Below are 23,120 nucleotides of genomic sequence, written 5' to 3'. Positions count from 1 at the left end.
TTTTGAGACGGGAGTCTCCCTCTGTCGCCTAGGCTGGAGTGCAGTGGCGCAATCTTGGCTCACTGCAACCTCCACCTCCCGGGTTCAAGAGATTCTCTGCCTCAGCCTCCTGAGTAGTTGGGACTACAGGTGCCCGCCACCACGCCTGAATAATTTTTGTATTTTTAGTAGAGACGGGGTTTCACTATATTGGCCAGGGTGGTCTCGAACTCCTGGCCTCGTGATTCACCTGCCTGGGCCTCCCAAAGTGTTGAGCTTACAGGCGTGAGCCACTGCGCCTGGCCAGTTCTTTTTTTGTGAGACGGAGCTGCGCAGGCTGGAGTGCAGCGGCACGATCTTGGCTCACTGCAACCTCTGCTTCCCGGGTTCAAGCAATTCTCCTGCCTCAGCCTCAGAGTAGCTGGGATTACAGGTGGGTGCCACCATGCCCAGCTAATTTTTGTATTTTTAGTAAAGACAGGGTTTCACCATATTGGCCAGGCTGGTCTCAAACTCCTGACCTCATGATCCACCTGCCTGGGCCTCCCAAAGTGCTGGGATTTCAGGCTTGAGCCACCACACCCGGCACAGTTTTTTTTTTTTTTTAAGACAGGGTATTGCTCTGTCACCCAGGTTGGAGTGCAGTGGCACGATCTTGGCTCATTGCAGCCTTGACCTCCCAAGCTCAAGCAATCCTCCCACCTCAGCCTCCCAAATAGCTGGGACTGCAGGCGTGCACCATCATGCCCAGCTACTTTTTAAAATTTCTGTAGAGACGGGGTCTCACCATGTTGCCCAGGCTGGTTCTTTGAGTTCTTAAAGTTTCACTGGAATCACCCCAAAGTTCTCTCCTCCTCAGGGCTTCCAGACCTGAATCAGGGTCTGGAAGCATCCCGCAGGAGCCCTTGCTGAGGAGCTCACATGGCGTTTCTGTGCTTGCAGCAACAGCAGGAAGCCAATGGAGGCAGTCCCTGCACCTTCCTCTGTGCTCTGAGGAAGTCTCTCATCCCAGGGCGCCCAGAAGCATGGGGCCACACCTGTCCACTCACGTGAGCTCCCCAGAATGGAGAAAGGGACAGAGGCATGGTCTGCCACTTCAGGATGACCAGATAGATTGTTCTTCCCCAGGTTTCCCACCAGACACCCCGAGAATGGCTGGGCTGACAGGGCCTGTATTACTCACTGGCAGGACGTCTGGGTCATCGTTGCACATCTGCAAGAACCGCTCTGGGCGGGCGGAGGAATGTTCTGGACCCTGGAACCAGACACGCAAGTTAGTTTAAGAGCTCTTGCGTACTGACATTTGCCGCATCTGCTGTTCCTCCTCCTTAACCAACTAGCTCATTTCTGGTTATCTTTTTTCTTGATGGCAGGGTTCAGTTCCTTCCCCCTCCCACCAGCAAAGCACTTGGCTCATCATTTCTACACTTGGACGCCTGTGCATCTAGGGAGTCTGCACCAGCAGGGACGGGGCATGCTAGCCACATCCAGATGGGCTACTCTGGCTTTCTGAAGTGACATCCCATCTGAGATGGATGGGAAGCACCAGCAGAGCCCTTAGGAGGCTGGTGTGAGCCACTGGCTCTCGTGCCAGTCTTTGGGGTCAGGGTCCTACACAGGCCCTTCCCAAGTCCTAGGTCTGGCAGGGAAGGGCCAGAGGCTCACCATGCCCTCCATGCCATGGGGCAGCAGCAACACGATGCCATTCTGCCGCACCCACTTGGCTTGTCCCGGGCAGATGAACTGGTCGATGATACACTGGGCCGTGTTGTGGAAGTCACCAAATTGGGCTTCCCAGAGGACCAGGGCATTAGGACTGGCCATGGCGAAGCCCAGCTCAAAGCCTACAAGGGACAAAGGAAGGAGAAAACCATGTCCAGGACACCAGCCAGTAGGCCCAGCGGGGGTGGGTGGGTGACAGGCCCTGGTGGTGTGGCTCCAGGCACTCACCCAGCACGCCGTACTCAGACAGTGAGCTGTTGCACACAGTATAGGGGGCCTGATTGGGCCAGAGATGGTTCATGGGGATGCAGGTTCTCTTGTCCACATTCTGGTCATGGAGCACATGGTGGCGGTGGCTGAGACAGGACAACAGAGGTAATAATTAGGAGCTCTGACTTGACAAGCAAATATGCTGGGGACCCGCACGAAGCACCAGCAGATGCCATGCTCTGTGACCTGGACTTCTGGCCAGGCAGCTGCAGGGTCAGCCCCACCCAGGTCTTAACAGAAGCACCCATAGCAAATGAGGGACAGAGGTTTTCAGCCTGAGAGCAATGTGACTCTTCCGGTTTCTAACCGTCTTCCGGAAAAGAAACACCAGAACCCCTCCCTTTCCATCTTCTACTCTTTGGAGGGCAAACGAAACTGCCCAGAACGTTACCTGAATGTGCCCCGCTCCACGTCCTGGCCGCTCAGCCGGATGTGGATGCCCTCCTTCAGGAGCGAGCCAAACGCCATATACTCCGCTAGAGCCCAGTCCACAGTCCGGTTCTTCACCATTTCCCCACGAGTCTTCAAGATCCGGCTCAGCCCTGCAGAGACACAGCTCTCACCAGCTGCTGCAGGCCCTGCCTGCACATGCCTGCCTTGCTTCTCAGCGTGCCCATGGCAAGAGCGGAGACTTCTTTACTCGTAGTTTCTGGGTTCCTGACTTGCTGGAAAAGCTGTGACCTCAGTCTCTCCTTTACCACTGAGGAAGTGTAGGATTGTGCTAAGGGCAGGGAGTGGGAGAGGTGGCTCCATCCAACCACCCCAGAGGCCTTGAGCAGGGCAGGAAGGGAGTCTCTGTAGGACACATGATGGGGGCCAAGGTCACAGTCCTAGACAGTTGTCGCCCCTGGCCTGGGCCCCAACATTTCCACAGGTCAGCACAGAGAGTGTTACCTCCATGAATAGTAAAGTTTTCCACAGGCACAGAACTAGCCACATTCCCGATGTGTGTCAGAATATCCTCCGTCAGACCCGTGGAGGGGCAGGACATGCTCCTGGGCTGCCCGTCCAGGGTGAAGAAGCCTAGGAGAAGAAGAACAACTGAGGCATGACATCTGCTCTACTTTTCCAGGGACCACACCATGGCAGACCCGTGATTTTGGGGAGAAGCAGGGTGAGAGACAATGTAGCTCACACTGTGTTCCCCAGAAAACATTAATGCAGGGGTCTGGGTCCAGGGTCTGCAGGGGGCTTTGCTGAAATGGTGCACACAACTGTGCATTGTGGGTACAAAGTGGAAAGCATGAATTTTTTCTGGGAAGAGGATGCCTCGTTACATCAGATCCTCAAAGGAGCTTATTTGTGGCACTGTTTCTTCACTCACCAGGCCAGGGAGAGTCCAGCCAGTGCTTAATGTGCAAGATCTTCTCATCTTTAGATCTGGCAAAAGCTTCCTCACAGATCTTATCATACTTGGAAATTTCCTCCTGGAGGGTTGGGCACAACACAGCGTGACTGGCACAGGGCATGACTACTGCACACGCCCACCTGTACCCCCACACTTTCTGACAGCCACCACGCAAGCCCAACCATACCCCTGGCACAACTCCCATGCATGCCCACCCATAGTCCCACACTTCGTGGATGCAAAACATCTCAGCCTCTGGGCCTGCTCCTTTTCAACAGGCATAACACCTTTCTAAGATTTTATTCTTTTCACTCCCAAAAGTTTCTTCCTCACATTTGCTGGGTAGAGATTCTGCTCGGAGTTTGAACCCCTAACCCTTCACCACTTTTTTTTTTTTTTTTTTTTTGAGACGGAGTCATGCTCTGTCACCAGGCTGGAGTGCAATGGCGCGATCTTGCCTCACTGCAACTTCCGCCTCCTGGGTTCAAGCGATTCTCCTGCCTCAGCCACCTGAGAAGCTGGGACTACAAGTGCGTGCCACCACGCCCAGCAAATTTTTGTATTTTTAGTAAAGATGGGGTTTCACCATGTTGGCCAGGATGGTCTCGATCTCCTGACCTCATGATCCACCTGCCTCAGTCTCCCAAAGTGCTGCAATTACAGGCGTGAGCCACCACGCCCAGCCCACCACATTTTTTCTTAAGAACTGGTCCAGGCCAGGCGCAGTGGCTCATGCCTATAATCCCAGCACTTTGGGAGGCCAAGACAGGCAGATCACTTGAGGTCAGGAGTTCGAGACCAGCCTGGCCAACACGGGGAAACCCTGTTTCTACTAAAAATACAAAAATTAGCTAGGCGTGGTGGCTCGCACCTCTAATCCCAGGTATTTGGGACGCTGAGACATGAAAACTGCTTGAAGTAAGGAGGTGGAGGTTGCAGTGAGCTAAGATCACGCCACGGCACTCCAGCCTGGGTGACAGAGCTAGAGCTAGACTCCATCTCAAAAAACAAAACAAAACAAAACAAAAACTGGTTCACAAAGCTCTGTCTCCAGCATAGGCTACAGGCTATCAGGTTGTTCTGATCTGGGATCTGTCCTGTTCCCATGCTCAGATATAGCTCCTCACACCCACCCTCTCCCTCTCTAGGGCAGCTGCTTGGCCTTCCCACTCACAACCAACCAGCACTTACTATCCAGATTACAACAGGCCCCTTACCAAGCTGGATCCACCACCTACCTCTCAACCATGCACAATTTGTGAAATCTGAGAAAACCTACTGGGCTGCTACTACATCCCCTTCCCTTCCCCAAAACACTGTTTAAGGCCCACTTCCTTTATAAAGCATCTCAGTGGCCCAGATTCTTCAAAAAGTTATGCATTGAAATGCTGTAGTTGTAAATATTTCACATCCTCTCACGTGTATCCTCATAACTGGCAAAAGTGAGAACTGGCCCTGTGGCCCACCTTTTCTAGTCATCGCCAGCCCTGGAAAGGCGCACTGGGATAGAGCCGCAGGGACGTACCTCATACTCGGGCTGATTGACCACACCCTGCGACACCAGCAGTTCAGCGTACTTCTGTAACACAGGCTTCTGCTTGCGGATCTGCTTGTACATGAGCGGCTGCGTGAACATGGGCTCATCCATCTCGTTGTGGCCGTTGCGCCGGTAACACACCTGCTCAGAGCAGTGAGAGGATGTTAGAGACAAGGGCTGGCCCCTTGGGAAGAAGTGCTGTTCAGGCACCTGCCCCATCTCTCCTAGGTGATGGCCACGTTCTTCATTCCTCATGCCTGCCCTGGAGTTTACCTTCTCTAGAATTAGGATTCTGTGTATCTCTCCTTCACACAGTAGAGCTGCTCTATCAATGAGGAGTGGCCCTTCTCACCACCACAGCTCCTGCCTGGGAAGCATTCCTTGGTGCTTACAGGCCTGAACTATTTGGAGCTCAAAGGAACCAGCATGAGGCCTGGCAGTAGAGAGCCCTGAGGTGACTCATCTAGACAAGCTCCTCTCCTTGGGACACAGGGGTGCCGAGGGCAAGAGGGGTGGGTCAGATGCTCTGCCCAGGACGTGCTGTCCCCAGAGTCACTCACCAAATCGACGACCACGTCCTTGTGGAAGGTGCTCCTCCACTCGGCCGCCACTTTGCACACGTACATGACAGCCTCGGGGTCATCTGAGTTCACGTGGAAAATGGGGGCATTCACTACTCGGGCCACGTCAGTGGGGTAGGGGGAGGAGCGGGCCATCCGAGGGTCGGTGGTGAAGCCGATCTGCAAGGAACATGTAGCCTAGCAAGAGGGCACCTGGCACAGCCGGCACAGGGACCAGAGGGCGGGGCTGAGGCCGGGCATGGCATGCACTTGCCATCTGGCTACTCTGAGTACGTGCCCCAAAATGGCTGTTTACACTTTTTCTTTTCCTTTGTTTTTTCCTATTCTGATAACAAAATCCATATATATTTAACACAGAGAATTTAAAAGACATAGTATAAAAAATTAAATTAAGTTACCTATAATTCCACAGGCTATGGGGTAAATATTCTGATGTTTTCCTTTCCAGATTATTTTCTTTGTATGCATATATACGTAAATAAATACTTAAATTTGGGATCTTATTATTTCTATTATTTTGATTAATTCTTTTTATTTTTTGTAGAGATAGGGTCTCACCATGTTGCCCAGGCTGGCCTCAAACTCCTGGGCCTAAGTAATCCTCCTGTCTCGGCTTCCCAAAGTGTTATTATAGGAGTGAGGCACTGTGCCCAGCCTAAGAATTTTTTTTTTTTTTTTGAGACGAAGTCTCACTCTGTTGCCCAAGCGGAGTGCAATGGCGTGATCTCAGCTCACTGCAACTTCCACCTCCCGGATTCAAGCGATTGTCCTGCCTTAGCCTCCCCAGTAGCTGGGAATACAGGCACGCACCACCATGCCTGGCTAATTTTTGTTATTTTTAGTAGAGACGGGGTTTCACTATGTTATCCAGGCTGGTCTTGAACTCCTGACCTTGTGATCCACCTGCCTCAGCCTCCCAAAGTGCTGGGATTACAGGAGTGAGCCACCACGCCCAGCAAGAATTTTTTTTTTTTTAAAGAGAGAGTCATGGTCTGTCAACCAGACTGGAGTGCAGTGGTGCAATCGTAGCTCACCTCTCATGCCAGCCTTCTGTGTAGCTGGTGTTATAGGTGTGCACCACCAGGCCCAGCTAATTTTTAAATTTTTTTTGTAGAGATGGGGTCTTGCCATGTTGCCCGGGCTGGTCTTGAACTTTGGGGCTCAAGTGATCCTTCTGCCTCGGCCTCCCAAAATGCTGGGATTACAGGTGTGAGCCACAGTACCCAGCCAGAAAAGAAAATTTAAAGGCTTCATAACATTCCCTACCAGTTAGCTATACCAAAATTTAATGATATATTCATAATTTTATGGTTTGCATTTAAATTTTTATCTTATGATATATTTCAAACACAAAGCATGATAATACCACACTGCTCATCCTTAACGCCTTCACCTAACATGAACAAATCCCAACGGTTTCGCCATATTTGTTAGTGGACCAAAATGTTTCTGTCACAGAGGCTCAAGCCCGCAGGCCTCCTTACCCTTAAATCAGAGGAGGACACTGCCACAAGTTGCTATTTGTACTTCATATGTCTGTAAACAGTATATAGTATCTTCTGAGGCTTGTTGGTAACTTTGCAGTTTGCCTTTTAACATTTGCTTTTATGATACACCCAGGTTGAAACATGTAGCTATACTTCCTTTAGTCTCTACTTTCCAGTGAAACTTAACCAGACACAGTATACCCCACAGAGTATCTATCCATTCTCCTGTTGGTGGACATTTCTTTTGTTTCCAATTTGTGGTAAACACAGTGTTGCTGTACACATCCTTATACAAATTTTCTCCCTCAAACGCTGATTTTTTTGCAATCTAATCCTAGAAAGGGAAAACTGAGCCACAGGCATGAGCATTTAAAATTTTTCTAAATGCTCTCCTGAGTAGCTGTTCTACTTACACTCCTACTAGCAGCATATTAATATCCTGCAATTTCCATTTACCATACTGTGACCATTTCCCCAGGATATTAAACTTTTTTTTTTTTTTTTTTTTTTTTTTTTGGTAAGACAGAGTCTCATTCTGACTCCCAGGCTGGAATGCAGTGGTGCACCTCTGCTTACTGCAAGCTCCACCTCCCGGGTTCACACCATTCTCCTGCCTCAGCCTCCTGCGTAGCTGGGACTACAGGTGCCTGCCACCACGCCTGGCTAATTTTTTGTATTTTTTTTTTTTAGTAGAGACGGGGTTTCATGGTGTTAGCCAGGATGGTCTCAATCTCCTGACCTCATGATTCCCCGCCTCGGCCTCCCAAAGTGCTGGGATTACAGGCGTGAGCCACTGTGCCCGGCCATTCCCTAGGATATTAAACTTTTTAGTGGTTGTTTAACATCCCTTCCTATGGCTTTGCCAAATTTTATGCAAAGACGCTTCTGCTGTTGGACATAGGTTTGTTTCCTAACTTTGTGGTAGCGCAAATATGGTTTTGACAAAAACTTTTTTTTTTTTTTTTTTTTTTTTGAGACAAGGTCTCACTCTGTTGCCCAGGCTGGAATGTAGTGGTGTGATCACGGCTCACTGCAGCCTTGACCTCCCGGGCTCAAGCAATCCTCCTGCCTCAGCCTCCTCAGTAGCTGGGACTACAGATGTGTACCACCACGCCTGGCTAATTTTTGTTTTGTTTTGTTTTGTGTAGAGACAGGGTCTCACTTTGTTGCCCAGGCTGGTCTTGAACTCCTGAGCTCAAGCAATCCTCTTGCCTTGGCCTCCCAAAGTATTGGGAACGGGTTTGAGCCATTGCATCTGGCAGACAAACAGTCTTAAGAAAAAATATTTACCATCAGATGGCTTCCTTAGGTGAAATTTCTGGAAGGGGAATTTCTAAGTACGTTCTAAAAGAAATAAGAGACTCAGCTAAGAAGTTACTTCCTCTCCTTCTACAGATCTTCCTGATGCCACACTACCTCATGAGCAATGAGTCAAAGCAGTAAAGAGATAAAGAAAATATTAGCAAAATCTAACTCTATATTTATGTTTAATGGCTTTTAAATAATCTCCCTTCTCACACTGACTAAAGAAATGATCAGAAATAGTCAGACACTGATGAGAATATTAAAAAAAAAATGGTGTATCAGAGCCTGACACATAAGACAGCCCTGAACAATCTCAGCTGGTATAGAAGCCAGCATCGCCCATCTTGGGCTTCAGCATGTAAAGAAGGGCCTGCAGCAGGAAGTCAGTGATCATAACATGCCTTACTGCTAGAACCTCACAGAAAGAAACCCATTTTGCAAGGTTGAGGTCTCAGCTGCCCTCTCCAATGTTCACCACTGTTATGAGCTTCTGTGCCTTCATGCACATATGGATGGCAGCACACATGACGGAGGTGCACTCTACCAGCAGGAGTATCTACTTGGGTGGATGTGCACACACGTGTGGAGGTGCACTCTACCGGCAGGGTTATCTATACTAGTGGCTGTGCATACACACATATGACAGAGGTATACTCCAAATATACTCTGTACTTTTTTCCACTATGGGTGTATTAATAATACCTCTTAGTATATTATTTGAGGCAGCTATACTTACCACTATACCACCAATGTACTCTCTTAGTATACTTTTGGGAGTTAGTGTTTTAGTAGGAAAATCTCGCTAAGAGGAAAAGCTGGTCTGGGAGACAAAGGAACCCTTAGGGCCAAATGGTTTCTCCTCTCACCTCTAGCCCTTCTCACCCCTCCCATTTACTTCAACCCTGACAACTCGTTCACTAGCTGTGCCAATACTTCCAATGAGGAGGAATCCAAAACTTCTGGGGGAGCCGGTTCCCCTGTTGGAACAGGTCTCACTGTTAGGAGTTCTTCCTTTCATTCAACTAAAATCTGCTTCTTGGGTAATTGTAGCCACCCACTGGAGCTAACTCTGTCCATTAGATGCTTTGCTACTCAATCATTTATATTTGAAAATAGTATCCAAGTGCAAAAGAATGAAGCGGGACTCCTTTGCACCATGCACAAAAATTAACACAAAACAGATCATAGATGTAAGGGCTAAAACTATAAGACTCAGAAGAAAGCATAGGAGGTAAAACTTTGTGACCTTGGATTAGGCAAAGCCTTCTTGGATATGACACCAAAAATCACAAGCAACAAAAGAAAAAACAGATAAATTATGCTTGATAAAAAATAAAACTTTTGTGCTTCCAAGGACACCAAAATTGTCCCATATTTGCAAATCATCGGATACATGGCTCATATCCAGAATATATAAAGAACTCTTACAACTCAACAATAAAAAGACAATCCAGTCAAAAAATAGGCAGAGGATCTGAATAGAAATTTCCCCAAAGATATACAAATAGCCAATAAGCAAATGAAAAGACACACACATCATTAGTCATTAGGGAAATGCAAATTAAAACCAAAATGAGATATCACCTCATACCTTCTAGGATGGCTAGAATAAAACAGACAATAACAAGAGTTGGTGAGGACATGAAAAAACTGGAATCCTAGCTGGGGGTGCGGTGGCTCATGAGTGTAATCCCAACATTCTGGGAGGCTGAGGCAGGTGGATAACTTGAGGTCAAGAGTTCAAGACCAGTCTGGGCAACATGGCAAAACCCTGTTGCTACCACAAAAAAAAAAAAAGAAAAAAGAAAAAAAAAATTAGCTGGGAGTGGTGGTGCGTGCCTGTAATCCCAGCTACTTGGGAAACCGAGGCAGAAGAATCGCTAGAACCTGGGAGGCAGAAGTTGCAGTGAGCTAAGACTGTACCACTGCACTCCAGCGTGGGTGACGGAGTAAGACCCTGTCTCAAAAAAAAAAAAAAAAAAAAAAAAGGAACCCTGATATATTTCCAGTGGGAATGTAAAAATGGCACAGCCACTTTGAAACAGTCTGAGATTTCCACAAAAAGTTGAACACACAGATACCACATGATCTAGCAATTCTACTCCTAGGTACATACCCGAAAAGGAATTCAAACATATGTAGACACAGGCTGGGCACAGTGGCTCATGCCTGTAATAACAGCACCTTGGGAGGCTAAGGCAGGTAGATCACCTGAGGCCAGGAGTTCGAGACCAGCCTGGCCAACAAGGCGAAACCCCGCCTCTACTAAAAATACAAAAATTAGCCGGGCATGGTGGTGCACACCTACAGTCCCAGCTACTCGGGAGGTTCAGGCACTAGAATCGTTTGAACCCGGGAAGTGGAGGTTGCAGTGAGCTGAGATTATGCCACTTGCACTGCAGCCTGGGCCACAGAGAGGAGAGTAGGTGGCACAAAAAACAAACAACAACAAAAAATGTATATATAAGGCCTGGCGCTGTGGCTCACACTTGTAATCCCAGCACTCTGGGAGGCCGAGGCTGCCGGATCATGAGGTCAGGAGATCGAGACCATCCTGGTTAACAGGGTGAAACCCCATCTCTACTAAAAATACAAAAAATTAGCTGGGCATGGTGGTGGGTGCCTGTAGTCCCAGCTACTTGGGAGGCTGAGGCAGGAGAATGGCGTGAACCTGGGAGGCGGAGCTTGCAATGAGCCGAGATCACACCACTGCACTCCAGCCTGGGCGACAGAGCGAGACTCCGTCTCAAAAAAAAAAGTATATATAAACACTTGTACATAAATGTTCACAGCAGCATTATTTTATTTCTTTATTTTTTGAGACAGAGTCTTGCTCTGTCACCCAGGCTGTGGTGCAATGGCGTGATCTCGGCTCACCGCAATCTCTGCCTTCCAGGTTCAAGCGATTCTCCTGCCGCAGCTTCGAGAGTAGCTGGGATTACAGGCACGAGCCACCACGCCTGGCTAATTTTTGTATTTTTAGTAGAGACGGGGTTTCATCATGTTGGCCAGGCTGGTCTTGAACTCCTGACCTCAGATGATCCACCTGCCTCGGCCTCCCAAAGTGCTGGGATTACAGGTGTGAGCCACCATGCCCAGGCCACAGTAGCATTATTTATAATAGCCCAAAAGTAGAAACAATCTAAACGTTCGCCAACTGATATAGGGCACATATTGTATGATTCAATTAATATGAACTTTACAGAATAAATACATCTATAGAGACAGAAAGTAGATTAGTGGTTGCTTAGGGCTTGGGAGGATGGAGGGGTAGGAGTAAGATAACTAAGGGATGCAAGGTTTTTCCTTGAGGTGATGAACGCTCTGAAATCAACTGTGATAGTTGCACGTATTTATAAATATACTAAAAACCACTTAATTGCAGACTTATTAAAGGGGTAAATTACATGATAAGTGAACTATATTTAATAAAGCTATTAAAAAATACAATTTAAAAAAGTTGAGCAGGCGGGTGTGGTGACTCACGCCTGTAATCCCAAGCACTTTGGGAGGCTGAGGAGGGTGGATCACTTGAACTCAGGAGTTCAAGACCAGTCAACATGGTCAACACAGTGAAACCCTGTCTCTACAAAAAAAACCATAAAAATTAGCCAGGTGTGGTGGTGCATGGCCATAGTCCCAGCTACTGAGGAGGCTGAAGTGGGAGGATTGCTTGAGCCTCGGAGGTGGAGGCTGCAGTGAGTCTAGATTGTGCCCCTGCACCCCAGCCTGGGCAACAGAGTTAAGACCCTGTCTAAAAATTTAAAAAACAAAAAAAACTTCTTTTTTTTTGGCTGGCCATGGTGGCTCATGCCTGTAATCCCAGCACTTTGGGAGGCCAAGGCAGGCGGATCACTTGAGCTCAGGAGTTCAAGACCAATCTGGCCAACATGGTGAAACTCTGTCTGTACTAAAAACACAAAAATCAGCCAGGGGTGGTGGCAAGTGCCTGTAGTCCCGGCTACTCAGGAGGCTGAAGCAGGAGAATCGCTTGAACCTCGGAGGTGGAGGTTGCAGTGAGCCAAGATCACTCCACTGCACTCTAGCCTGGGTGACAGAGCTAGACTCCATCTCAGAAAAAAAAAAAAAAAAAAAAAAAAAATTAAAAAAAAATTTTTTTAAAAACATGAGCATATCCCAAACAAGAAATCCCAAAGAAATTCATGCCAAGATACATCAAACTTCTGAAAACTAGACAAAGAAAAATATGGCCGGGTGTGGTGGCTCATGCCTGTAATCCCAGCACTTTGGGAGGCTGAGGCGGGTGGATCACCTGAGGTCAGGAGTTTGAGACTAGCCTGACCAACATAGTGAAATCTGTCTTTACTAAAAATACAAAAATTAGCTGGGCGTGGTGGCAGGCGCCTGTAGTCTCAGCTACTCAGGAGGCTGAAGCAGGAGAATCCTTGCACCCAGGAGGTGGAGGCTGCAGTGAGCCAAGATCATGCCATTGCACTCCGGCCTGGGCAACAGAGCAAGACTCCGTCTCAAAAAAAAAAAAAAAAAAAAAAAGAAAATAAAAACCTTCCCACAAAGAAAACTGTAAGCCCAGAAGTCTTTCAGTGGTGGATTCTACCAATCATTTAGGAAGGGAATAATATTAATTATACAGAAACTCATTCAGAATATAGAAGAGGAACCTCCTCTTAACATTTCACGAGGCCAGCATTACCCTGATAGCAAAACCAGACAAAGGCATTACAACAAAAGATCAATACCCCTCATGAACATAAGACAAAAATTCCACATTTGAAAATTAATGTACTTCATCATTAGCAAACTATATGGTCATCTCAATGGATGCAGAAGAGCACTGACAAAAATAAGCATCCATTCATTATATATACTGTCCACAGATTAGAGACAGAAGGGAACTCCCCTAGCCATGGTAAGGGACATCTACAAAAAAGCTACAGCTGACATCACACTTAATGATCAAATACTAAACACTTTCTTCCAAAAATTGGAAATAAGAAAAGGATGTCCGTTTTTATCCACTTCGACACTGTGCTGAGGTCCTAGCCAGTGCAATAAGAAAAAAGAAAATACAAAGCATAGATACATGTGGATTGGAAAGGAAGGAAAATAACTTTCTCTATTTGAAGTCACATGACTGTCCATCCAGAAAGAATCCTCAAAAAAAAAAAAAAGAAAGAAAGAAAATTAGAACTAATAAGCAGTTACTCAAAAAGTTAAAAATAGAACTATCATATGATGTAGCAATTCCACTCCACTTCTGGATATATACTCCAAAGAACGGAAAGCAGGATTTCAGTCAGGCACAGTGGCTCATGCCTGTAATCCCAGCACTTTGAGAGGCCTCAGAGGAGGGACTGCTTGAGCCCAGGAGTTCAAGAGCAGCCTGGGCAACACAGAGAGACCCTAACTCTACAAGAAAATTAAAAAAAAATTAGCTGGGCATGGTGGTGCACACCTGTAATTCCAGCTATTTCGGAAGCTGAGGTAGGGGGACTGCATGAGCCCAGGAGTTGGAGGCTGCAGTGAGCTATGATCGCACCACTGCACTTCAGCCTGGGCAACAGAGCAAGACCCTGTCTCAAAGGGAAAAAAAAAAGAAAGCAGGGTGTCAAAGAGATATATGGACAGACATGTTCATAGCATCATAGCAGCATTATTCATAACAGGAAAATGTGGAAGTAACCCAAGTATCCACTGATGAATGAATAAGCAAAATGTGATATATTTTACTTATAGAGTGGAATATTATTCAGCCTTAAAAAGGTAGGAAACTCTAACACATGCTATAACGTGGATGGACCTTGAGGACATTCTGCTAAGTGAAATAGCCCAGGCACAAAAAGACAAATACTATGATTCCATTTATATGAAGTCCTTAGAGTACTCAAAATCATAGAGACAGAAAGTAGGGTGGATAGTTGCCAGGGGCTGGGGGTCAGGGAAGCAAGGACTCGGAGTTCATGTTGAATGGGTATGGAATTTCTGTTGGAGACGAAACAGTTTTGGAGATGGGTGGTGGTGATGGTTGCACAATATTATGAATGTATTTAATACCACTAAACTGTTCACTTAAAAATAGTTAACAATGTAAATTTTATGTATATTTTACCATAGTAAAAAAATAGAAAAAAGGCCAGGAGCGGTGGCTCATGCCTGTAATCCCAGCACTTTAGGAGGCTGAGGCAGGCGGATCATGAGGTCAGGAGTTCATGACCACCCTGACCAATATGGTGAAATCCCGTCTCTACTAAAAATACAAAAATTAGCCAGGAGTGGTGGCACGTGCCTGTAATCCCAGCTACTTGGGAGACAGGCAGGAGAATCGCTTGAACCTGGGAGGTGGAGGTTGCAGTGAGCCAAGATCACGCCACTGCACTCCAGCCTGGGTGACAGAGCAAGACTCTGTTTCAAAAAAAAAAAAAAAAAAAAAGAAAAAAACTCAGTTCAGTAGTGAGGTTGGTTTTTTAGACATCTCTGTTCCCTTGGTACAGGGAACTTTTCAGGTCTTCTAATACTATTCTTTCAAAGAAAGCAGATCAAATACTGACTCTTATCATTCCCTCTAGTAAGCTATTCAATCTCTCTGCTCCTCAATTTTCACTTCTGTAAAATGGGAATAGTACCACTCACTGCATGGGTAACTACCCTACAAATTAAGTTAATATACATAAAGTACCTAATTCAGCATCTGGGACACAGTAGGCAGTAAGTGGTAGCTTTTACCATATTGTGTGTTATATTTACACTGGATAATGTTCTTACCCTCTCTTAGTATTTGACCTCTTAAATTTTGAGCTCTTTAGTATTTGCTACTTAGTGAGCATATTTACTTATTTAAATTTAAATTTTTCCCTTTCTCTCTCTACTTCTTGCTGAGACAGCTGCATGTGTTTCTCTGTCCTCCTCTAATCAATTCTAAACTATAACAAATCATCTTTATAACCAACCAGTATCTCATCACTTCCTTGCGTCAGTCTCTCCAATGGCCTCCCAATGCCATTGGGAGCTTTCCTCAGGCGCTGGCTGATGGCAGTTCTCTCTTGCACTAACGATGAGCTGCGATGGCCTTGTCCACTCCTTCAGACACTAGGACCTCTCTCCTGACTTGATCTGATGCTCCCCAATATTTGCCTACCTTACCTTGAAGTTTCCATTTAAATGTCAAATCCTCAGTGACTTGTCTGCTGACTAACCCAGTATCTTGCAGAACACCTCCCACACCCACTTCATGGCACTGTCTATGAGCCCCCTGACCCTGCACTAAACTATAAGGTCTGTGATGATAGGGAGCACACCGGTGCTCTGCCTGGTACCTAGGAGAGTGCCTAGAGTTAAAAGGCACTAGAATATCTGTTATGGAAACTTCACACGCATCGATGAGGGGAATCCTTAGATACGGCTGGTGGAAGAATCTAACAGGTGATATGTATCAGGCCTGGGCAGAAATATTCATGAGAATGTTCATCACAGCCTTACTGAAAATAAAAAATGAGAATCCTAAGAGTCCATTTTATGAAACAAGTTATAAGATATTTCTATTAAAATTATTTTAAAAGGGTACGTAATGATATGAGCAAATATGTGGTAAATAAGAGTGGATATAAAGCTGTGTACATGGAACCCAGTTTCTTAAAGAAAGAGAGAACGTCCCCATGCACAGGCCATCTGTACGCCTGTGGAACCAGAAGAAAATATTCCTGTCGGGCATGGTGGATCACACCTACAATCCCAGTGCTTTGGGAGACCAAGATGGGAGGATCACTTGAGGCCAGGAGTTCAAGAGCAGCCTCGGTAACAGAGTGACATCCCGCCTCTACACAAAATAAAAAAAAAATTAGTCAGGAGTGGTGGTGCACGTCTATAGTCCTTGCTACTCGGGAGGCTGAGGCAGGAAGATGCTTGAGTCCATGAGTTCAAGGCTGCAATGAGCTATCATCATGCCCCTACACTCCAGCGTGAGCTATGGGGCAAGACTGGTCTCAAACAAACAAACAAAAATCTAAAACAATAACGCCATCTTAAAAATAATGTATTAAAATCTATTTTTTTCTTTTTTATTTATTTATTTACTTATTTATTTTGAGACAGAGTCTTGCTCTGTCATCCAGGCTGGAGTGCAGTGGCGTGATCTCAGCTCACTGTAAGCTCCACCTCCCGGGTTCACGCCATTCTCCTGCCTCAGCCTCCCAAGTAGCTGGGACTATAGGTGCCCGCCACCACACCCGCCTAATTTTTTTGTATTTTTAGTAGAGACGGGGTTTCACTGTGGTAGCCAGGATGGTCTCGATCTCTTGACCTCATGATCCATCCGCCTCGGCCGCCCAAAGTGCTGGGATTACAGGCGTGAGCCACCACGCCCAGCCTATTTATTTTTTTCAAGACGGGGTCTCACTCTGTTGCCCAGACTAGAGTGCAGTGGCATAATCATGGCTCACTGCAGCCTCGACCTCCCAGGTTCAAGTGATCCTCCTATCTCAAACCCCCAAGTAGCTAGGACCACAGGCATGCACCACCATGCCTAATTTTTTTAATTTTTTTTTTAGACAGACTCCTGCTCTGTCGCCCAGGCTTAGTGGTGTGATCTTGGCTCACGGCAACCTCCGCCTCAAGGGTTTCAAGTGATTCTTGTGCCTCAGCCTCCCAAGCAGCTGGGATTACAAGTGCGCGCCACCAAGCAGGTAGCTTTGTATTTTTAGTAGAGATGAGGTTTCTCCATGTTGGCCAGGCTGGTCTCGAACTCCTGGCCTCAAGTGATCTGCCCACCTTGGCCTCCCAAAGTGCTGGGATTACGTGTGTGGGCCACCATGCCCGGTGCCAACTTTTTTTCTTTTCTTTTTTTTTTTTTGAAATGGAGTTTCGCTCTTGTTGCCCAGGCTGGAATGCAATGGCGCAATCTTGGCTCACTGTAACCTTCACCTCTCGGGTTCAAGCAATTCTCCTGCCTCAGCCTCCCAAGCAGCTGGGATCACAGTCATGTGATCCCATGGCTAATTTTGTATTTTTAGCAGAGACGGGGTTTCACCACATTGGCCAGGCTTGAACTCCTGACCTCAGGTGATCCACCTGCCTCGGCCTCCCAAAGTGCTGGGATTACAGGACTGAGCCACTGCGCCCGGCCACCCAGTGCTAATTTTTCAATTTTTTTGCAGAGAAAGGGGGTCTCACTATATTGCCCAGACTGGTCTCAAACTCATGGGCTGAAGCAATCCTCCTGCCTTGGCTTCCCAAAGTGCTAGGATTACAGGCGTGAGCCACTGCACCTGGTTTTTAATAACAGATGTATTTTTATAATCGGAAAACAGTGAACGTCCTAAATGACTCAGAGATGTCATTCTAAGTAAGACTGATGTGAGCAGCAAAGCCGCAGGCTGGTGTGAGGTACCTGGTTGTTGACGACCACGTGCACGGTGCCATGAGTTGTGTAGGATGGCAGGTCGCTGAGGTGGAAGGTCTCGTACACAATGCCCTGGCCAGCAAATGCAGCGTCCCCATGCAACAGGATGGACATGACCTGTAAACACCAAAGGAGACCCCAAATCCAGAATGTTCTGATTGCCAAGTCCACAAGGTAAACAGAGGAAATGCATCATTTGTTTTTCAAAAAATAACGTTTTGAGATAATTTCAAACATAGAAAGTAGCAGGAAAGTCCACAGGGCCCCAAATCTCCAACATGCTAGCACCTTGGTATATCTGCTCAACACCAACACACCCTGCCATCATCATCTGTTCTCAGCACTGAGAGAGCTGTAGACCTGATGCATTGCTAGGACACTCTCCAACATGACCACCCGGACCCTCTGTTCCGGGAGGGCAGCACTAGCTTAGCCATTGGCCCCAGACCCCACATGGGAGGGCAGCATCACTTGCCAGGTCTCTTTGGCTCCTCCAACCAGGAGCAGCTCCTCATCCTTCTTGTCTTTGCACCCTTGACAGACCTTGGGTCCCCACTTGGGAAGGACATACTGCATCAGGTCAGGTTAACTCTGCTCACCTGGGAGGCTGCTGTCTGCTATCCTCCCTTTCACTCACCATTGTTTTCCTTGGCAATGAGTATAGTGGTAGTATTTTGTGAGAAGAAACTTTACATCCTGTTCCTCCTCAAACCTCCACCCCAGCCTCAGCAGTATTGACAACTGCGTCTGAACCAGCCCCTTGGGTGGTTGATGGATGGCAAACACCAGTTTCGATTACTCCTAAATTTATTAGTTGGCATTCTCTGCAAGGAAGAGCTTTCCCTTCTCCCTTGTTTATTTACTCGTGTTAGTATGTACTCATGGTTCCTATTTTATTCGACAGGTTGCATTAATATTGTTAGTTATTTTAATGCTCACACTGTTCCAGGTTGATATGGAGAGCAGCTCCGTCCAGCTGCCTCCCTTTCCTGTGAACAGGGACAGGTCTCTTTCATTCATGAGCACCTCCTTGCTTCCTGACCAACAGAACATTGTAGCTTCCATGTTGTACTGTCCCTGTCCAGCCCTGTACAATATCAGCTGTTTCTCTAAGAAGCCAGCTTCCTCCAGTAGAGGATGGGATTTAAGACCAGTATTTGTGTGCTCATCACTGCCAGGATATCATCATTTCTAGGCCCATTCCGCATACATCTAAAAAATACATGTGTGCGTATGCAGGCGCACATATACATGGCTATTTCTGTGTGTGTGTGTGTGTGTGTGTGTGTGTGTGTGTGTGTGTGTATGCAATAAAACTATGAGTTTGTATTGATACCTCCAAATTTTAATCCAACACTTTCTAGGCCACCTCCTTCCACACCTATAAATATCTCCTACAACTGCAAGACACTCCATCCTCACTGCCTTTGATATGTTTACTCATTTGCTCAGTGTCCCCAATGCCACAATCATGTAAGCCCACCACCTCTACTCCTTGGATACACAGCCTATACTTCTTTAAAACCCTTGTATTAGTCAGAGCTCTCCAGAGAGACAGAACTGAGAGGGTGAAGAGGAAGAGGGAGAGAGAGAATGATTTTCTTTCTTTCTTTTCTGCTTTTTCTTTTTTTTTGAGGCAGGGTCTCACTCTTTCACCCAGGCTGGAGTGCAGTGGCACGATCTCAGCTCACTGCAACTTCTGCCTCCCAAGCTCAAGTGATTTTCCCACCTCAGTCACCCAAGTAGCAGGGAATACAAGTACATGCCACCATGCCTGGCTAATTTTGGCATTTTTTTGTAGACACGAGGTTTCACCATGTTGGTCATGCTGGTCTCAAACTCCTGGGTTCAAGCACTCCTCTTGCCTCAGCCTCCCAAAGTGCTGGGATTACAGGCATGAGTCATCGTGCCTGGCCGAGAAAGATGGACTTTTAAGGAATCAGGCTGGCAAGTGCAAAGTCTGCAGGGCGGGCTGGCAGGCTGGAGACCCACAGCAGAGCTGATGTTGCAGCTTAAGTGTGAAGGCTGTCTGGAGGCAGAATTCCTTCTTTTCTGGGAACCTCAGTTTTTTCTCGAAGGCCTTGAACTGACTGGATGAAACCCACTCACATTGTGCAAGGTCTTCTACTTTACTCAAAATCTACTGGTTTAAACGTTAATCTTATCTTTACAAAATGCCATCTAGATGGGTGTTTAGCAAAAAAAAAAAACTGGACGCTGTGGCTAGCCAAGGTGATATATAACACACCCTCTCCTGCTGTGTCCTCAGCCTACGGGCCTAGTGACCTGCACCTCCCTGAGTTCTTGTGATTACCCTGGTCCTCAGTGCTGTGCTGAGTCATCCTTGGTTAAGACCCATGATTTGTGTGTCAGGGACAAAACCTAGAATTTTTAAAAACAGAACTGCAGGTGTCCTGCCTTTTGGTGGATGTGGCAGGTGCTCACTAGGATAGCAGCATGTGGACGTAAGGATCTGGTTTGCTTACGGGGCCCCCTTGGAGGTGTGCAGCTTTGCTACGATGCCCAGGCTGCCTGAGTGTAAAAGCCATTGGTTTTGAGTCACTGACATTTCATGCTTTCCTGATCCCGATAGTGTGTTGTTTCTTCCTGCAGATACTTTTCTGTCCAGTCTGTCTTCTGCTGACAGGGCACCTGTAGTCAGTCTTCCTCTTGTCATGGCATTTGCTCTTGATCATCCTGGTGATGTTGTACTGCGACTACCATGCCATACTGCACTGTGGTAACTGTCTGCTGAAATCACAGCCAGGACACATGGGGAATCTCCTTGTGTCTGGCAGCCTGAGCCGTACCTCTGGCAGGAGCGGGTTCTCCCTTTGCAGCAGGTTGCATTGCTGCACTGAGGAAATGCTTTCATGAACAAAGATCCCAAAGGCCATATTAGCACTGAGCCAAATCAGGTCTGTTTCACAATCACGCATGAGGTTATGGGATGACCTCAGCTGCACTTACAGAAAGTATGTAATTCTTCACGAAAAATGCTGAGAGTTACATAACACACACTTCAGCTCCCTGAGTTTCTGGATTTAACAGAAATCAAATCATGTCCTATGGGTGTCAAGAGGAGTAAGAAGAACAGGCAGATGGCTGAGCCTGCAATGACCCCACACTGACCCTGCTGGGGACATGTGAGGGCTTGAGGCAAGGTGATGAGGAGGCTCAGAAAGAGGGCCTGGCAGCTATCCACATTGGGGCAAGGGCAAACTTGTGACAACAAGGTTTGTGTAGACTGGAAAACAAAGGGACTGACAGTTCGGACTCAGCTACATGCAGACTTATGAGCAAATCAGGGACTAACCAGCCTCTCCTGTCCTGGCATCGCATGAAGGGACCAATCAGTGTGACCATCTGTAGCAGTTTAAAATATACTCTATCACTTTTACTCTAATGATTTCATTCCTTTTTGGGAAATTTCCAGCATTATGAGGTGAGTACTGCTAGAGTGGATTTCTGTCTACAATCTATGAATGTGGGAATCACCCAAAGTTTTCGGTAATCTCATTCCACTACTCAGCCCAAATGCCTGGGCGAGTGTCCTAGCCAAGGAGGGTGCAAATACCAGAGGCACTGGTCAACACAATGCTGGTCTCCCCATGCCGATCTTGCCTTAGCCCAGGCCATCCCAGACACCCAGTGTTGTTACTGCCTGCGGGGGCTGCAGGTTCCCCAAACAGAGCTAAGGCCTCTTTGCATCTAGTTGAAGTTTCTGTGGCACTGTCCTGGCCCATGAGCTTGAAGCCATGGAATGACCTCTGCGTCCCTGTGGGTCATACTCGTTCTTTACAGTGAGCATTGATCGATGCGGGAATCACTTCCCCAGCCCAGGCTCCATTACCTATGATGACAGTTTCCCTTCCTCTAACACTGTAAGCATGACCGTAGTAGATTTACAGTATTTAAAATTATAGAACCTGGTAAAGTAATAATTGGTTCCACTTCTTTTTTTTTTTTTTTTCCTTTGAGAAGGAGTCTCCCTCTGTCACCCAGGCTGGAGTGCAGTGGCGTGATCTCAGCTCACTGCAACCTCTGCCTCCCAGGTTCAAGCAATTCTCCTGCCTCAGCCTCCTGAGTAGCTGAGACTACAGGCGCGTGCCACCATGCCCGGCTAATTTTTTTTTTGTATTTTTAGTAGAGATGGGGTTTCACTGTGTTAGCCAGGATGGTCTCGAACTCCTGACCTCAGGTGATCCACCCGCCTCAGCCTCCCAAAGTGCTGGGATTACAGGCGTGAGCCACCGCGCCTGGCCAATTGGTTCCACTTCTAACGTAGACCTGACTTCTTTCCAGGGCACAACTAGGAGGCCGGCCCCTCCCTGCTCTGTGTCCCCAATTCCCCCTACATCTTTGCTCTTACCTTTCATCTCCAGAAAACATTCTTCCCTTCCCACCTCCCTAAATCCTGCCACTTCTCAAATAAAATGACAACTACCTGCTCTGCTACTAAGGGGTCTGCCTTCTATCCTTGGTCCAACTCTAGCCCACACCCCTGCACACCTCTTCCAAAGCTCTTCATGGCTAACTCCAGTTTCCTATCATGCCGTGTATGTGCTATTTGCTTCTTTACACACGACCTTTTTTCTAAAAAGAACAGGAGGCTCTGGAGAGAAAAGTGGTGATGCCTTCTTTATATGTTTCCCAGAACCCATACATAAGACATTACAAATATTTGATTTTTTTTCTGATTATTTGGTTTTTAGGTCATCATTAATAGGAAATATAAAATTTGTCAGACAAGATTCTATCTTGAAGTTAAATAAGGGCAAATTGTTACAATCTGTTGAGACTATTTCTACACAAGCAGGCAGGCGAGTCAACCCCCAACACTCAGTCACATGACCAGAAATGGTGAAGCAGGACCCCACCTGCCTGCAGTCTGTGCCCTCCTCCGTCTCCTACCAGCCCGTGAACTCCCGCCTCTAATCACAGCAAGCATGACTCTCCTGACAAGTCTCAGTTCTACAATTTCTCCTTCAGGCTCACCTACACTTTTTCCTTACAGAGACTCTCAGACTCCCCTCCTTTTCAGTGAAAACATCTCTGTCCATTCAGAATAACTGCAACCTGGCTCCTTAACAGATTTGGTGAAGACAAAAGCAAACTTCCCACATAGTTCTGACAATTACAACTTCAGGAAAAGGAACACTGTAAGCAGGACTGTTTTACTATTGCTATTCTTTAAAAGTTGATTTTAAATATATATATATATATACACACACACACATACATACATATACATATATATATATATATATATATATATTTTTTTTTTTTTTCTTTGAGACAGAGTTTCGCTCTTGTTGGCCCAGGCTGGAGTGCAATGGCGTAATCTCGGCTCACTGCAACCTCCACCTCCTGGGTTCAAGCGATTCTCCTGCCTCAGCGTCCTGAGTAGCTGGGATTACAGGCGCGCGCCACCACGCCCGGCTAATTTTGTATTTTTAGTAGAGATGGAGTTTCTCCATGTTGGTCAGGCTGGTCTCCAACTCCCGAACTCAGGTGA

At 46.9% G+C, this 23,120-nt stretch overlaps 1 protein-coding gene across 8 annotated transcripts in view; it reads right to left on the bottom strand.

Moving 5' to 3' along the window:
* OGDH (oxoglutarate dehydrogenase) overlaps positions 1-23,120 on the bottom strand; it is a 102,818-nt gene that overhangs the window by 9,348 nt on the left and 70,350 nt on the right. For all 8 annotated transcript variants that reach the window (XM_034964036.2, XM_034964034.2, XM_034964033.2 and 5 more), the window contains 9 exons: positions 17,591-17,719; positions 5,417-5,596; positions 4,845-4,997; positions 3,296-3,398; positions 2,866-2,994; positions 2,363-2,513; positions 1,930-2,057; positions 1,645-1,823; positions 1,163-1,234 (listed from right to left, as the gene is read on the bottom strand). In XM_034964036.2, the coding sequence (XP_034819927.1) occupies positions 1,163-1,234; positions 1,645-1,823; positions 1,930-2,057; positions 2,363-2,513; positions 2,866-2,994; positions 3,296-3,398; positions 4,845-4,997; positions 5,417-5,596; positions 17,591-17,719 (1,224 nt within the window). The remainder of the gene's footprint in view (positions 1-1,162; positions 1,235-1,644; positions 1,824-1,929; positions 2,058-2,362; positions 2,514-2,865; positions 2,995-3,295; positions 3,399-4,844; positions 4,998-5,416; positions 5,597-17,590; positions 17,720-23,120) is intronic.

The sequence above is a fragment of the Pan paniscus genome, chromosome 6 (genome assembly GCF_029289425.2).
Source record: "Pan paniscus chromosome 6, NHGRI_mPanPan1-v2.0_pri, whole genome shotgun sequence".
Classification (NCBI taxonomy): domain Eukaryota; kingdom Metazoa; phylum Chordata; class Mammalia; order Primates; family Hominidae; genus Pan; species Pan paniscus.
Note: the sequence above shows the minus strand (reverse complement) of the source record. Positions and strands in the feature narration are given on the sequence as shown.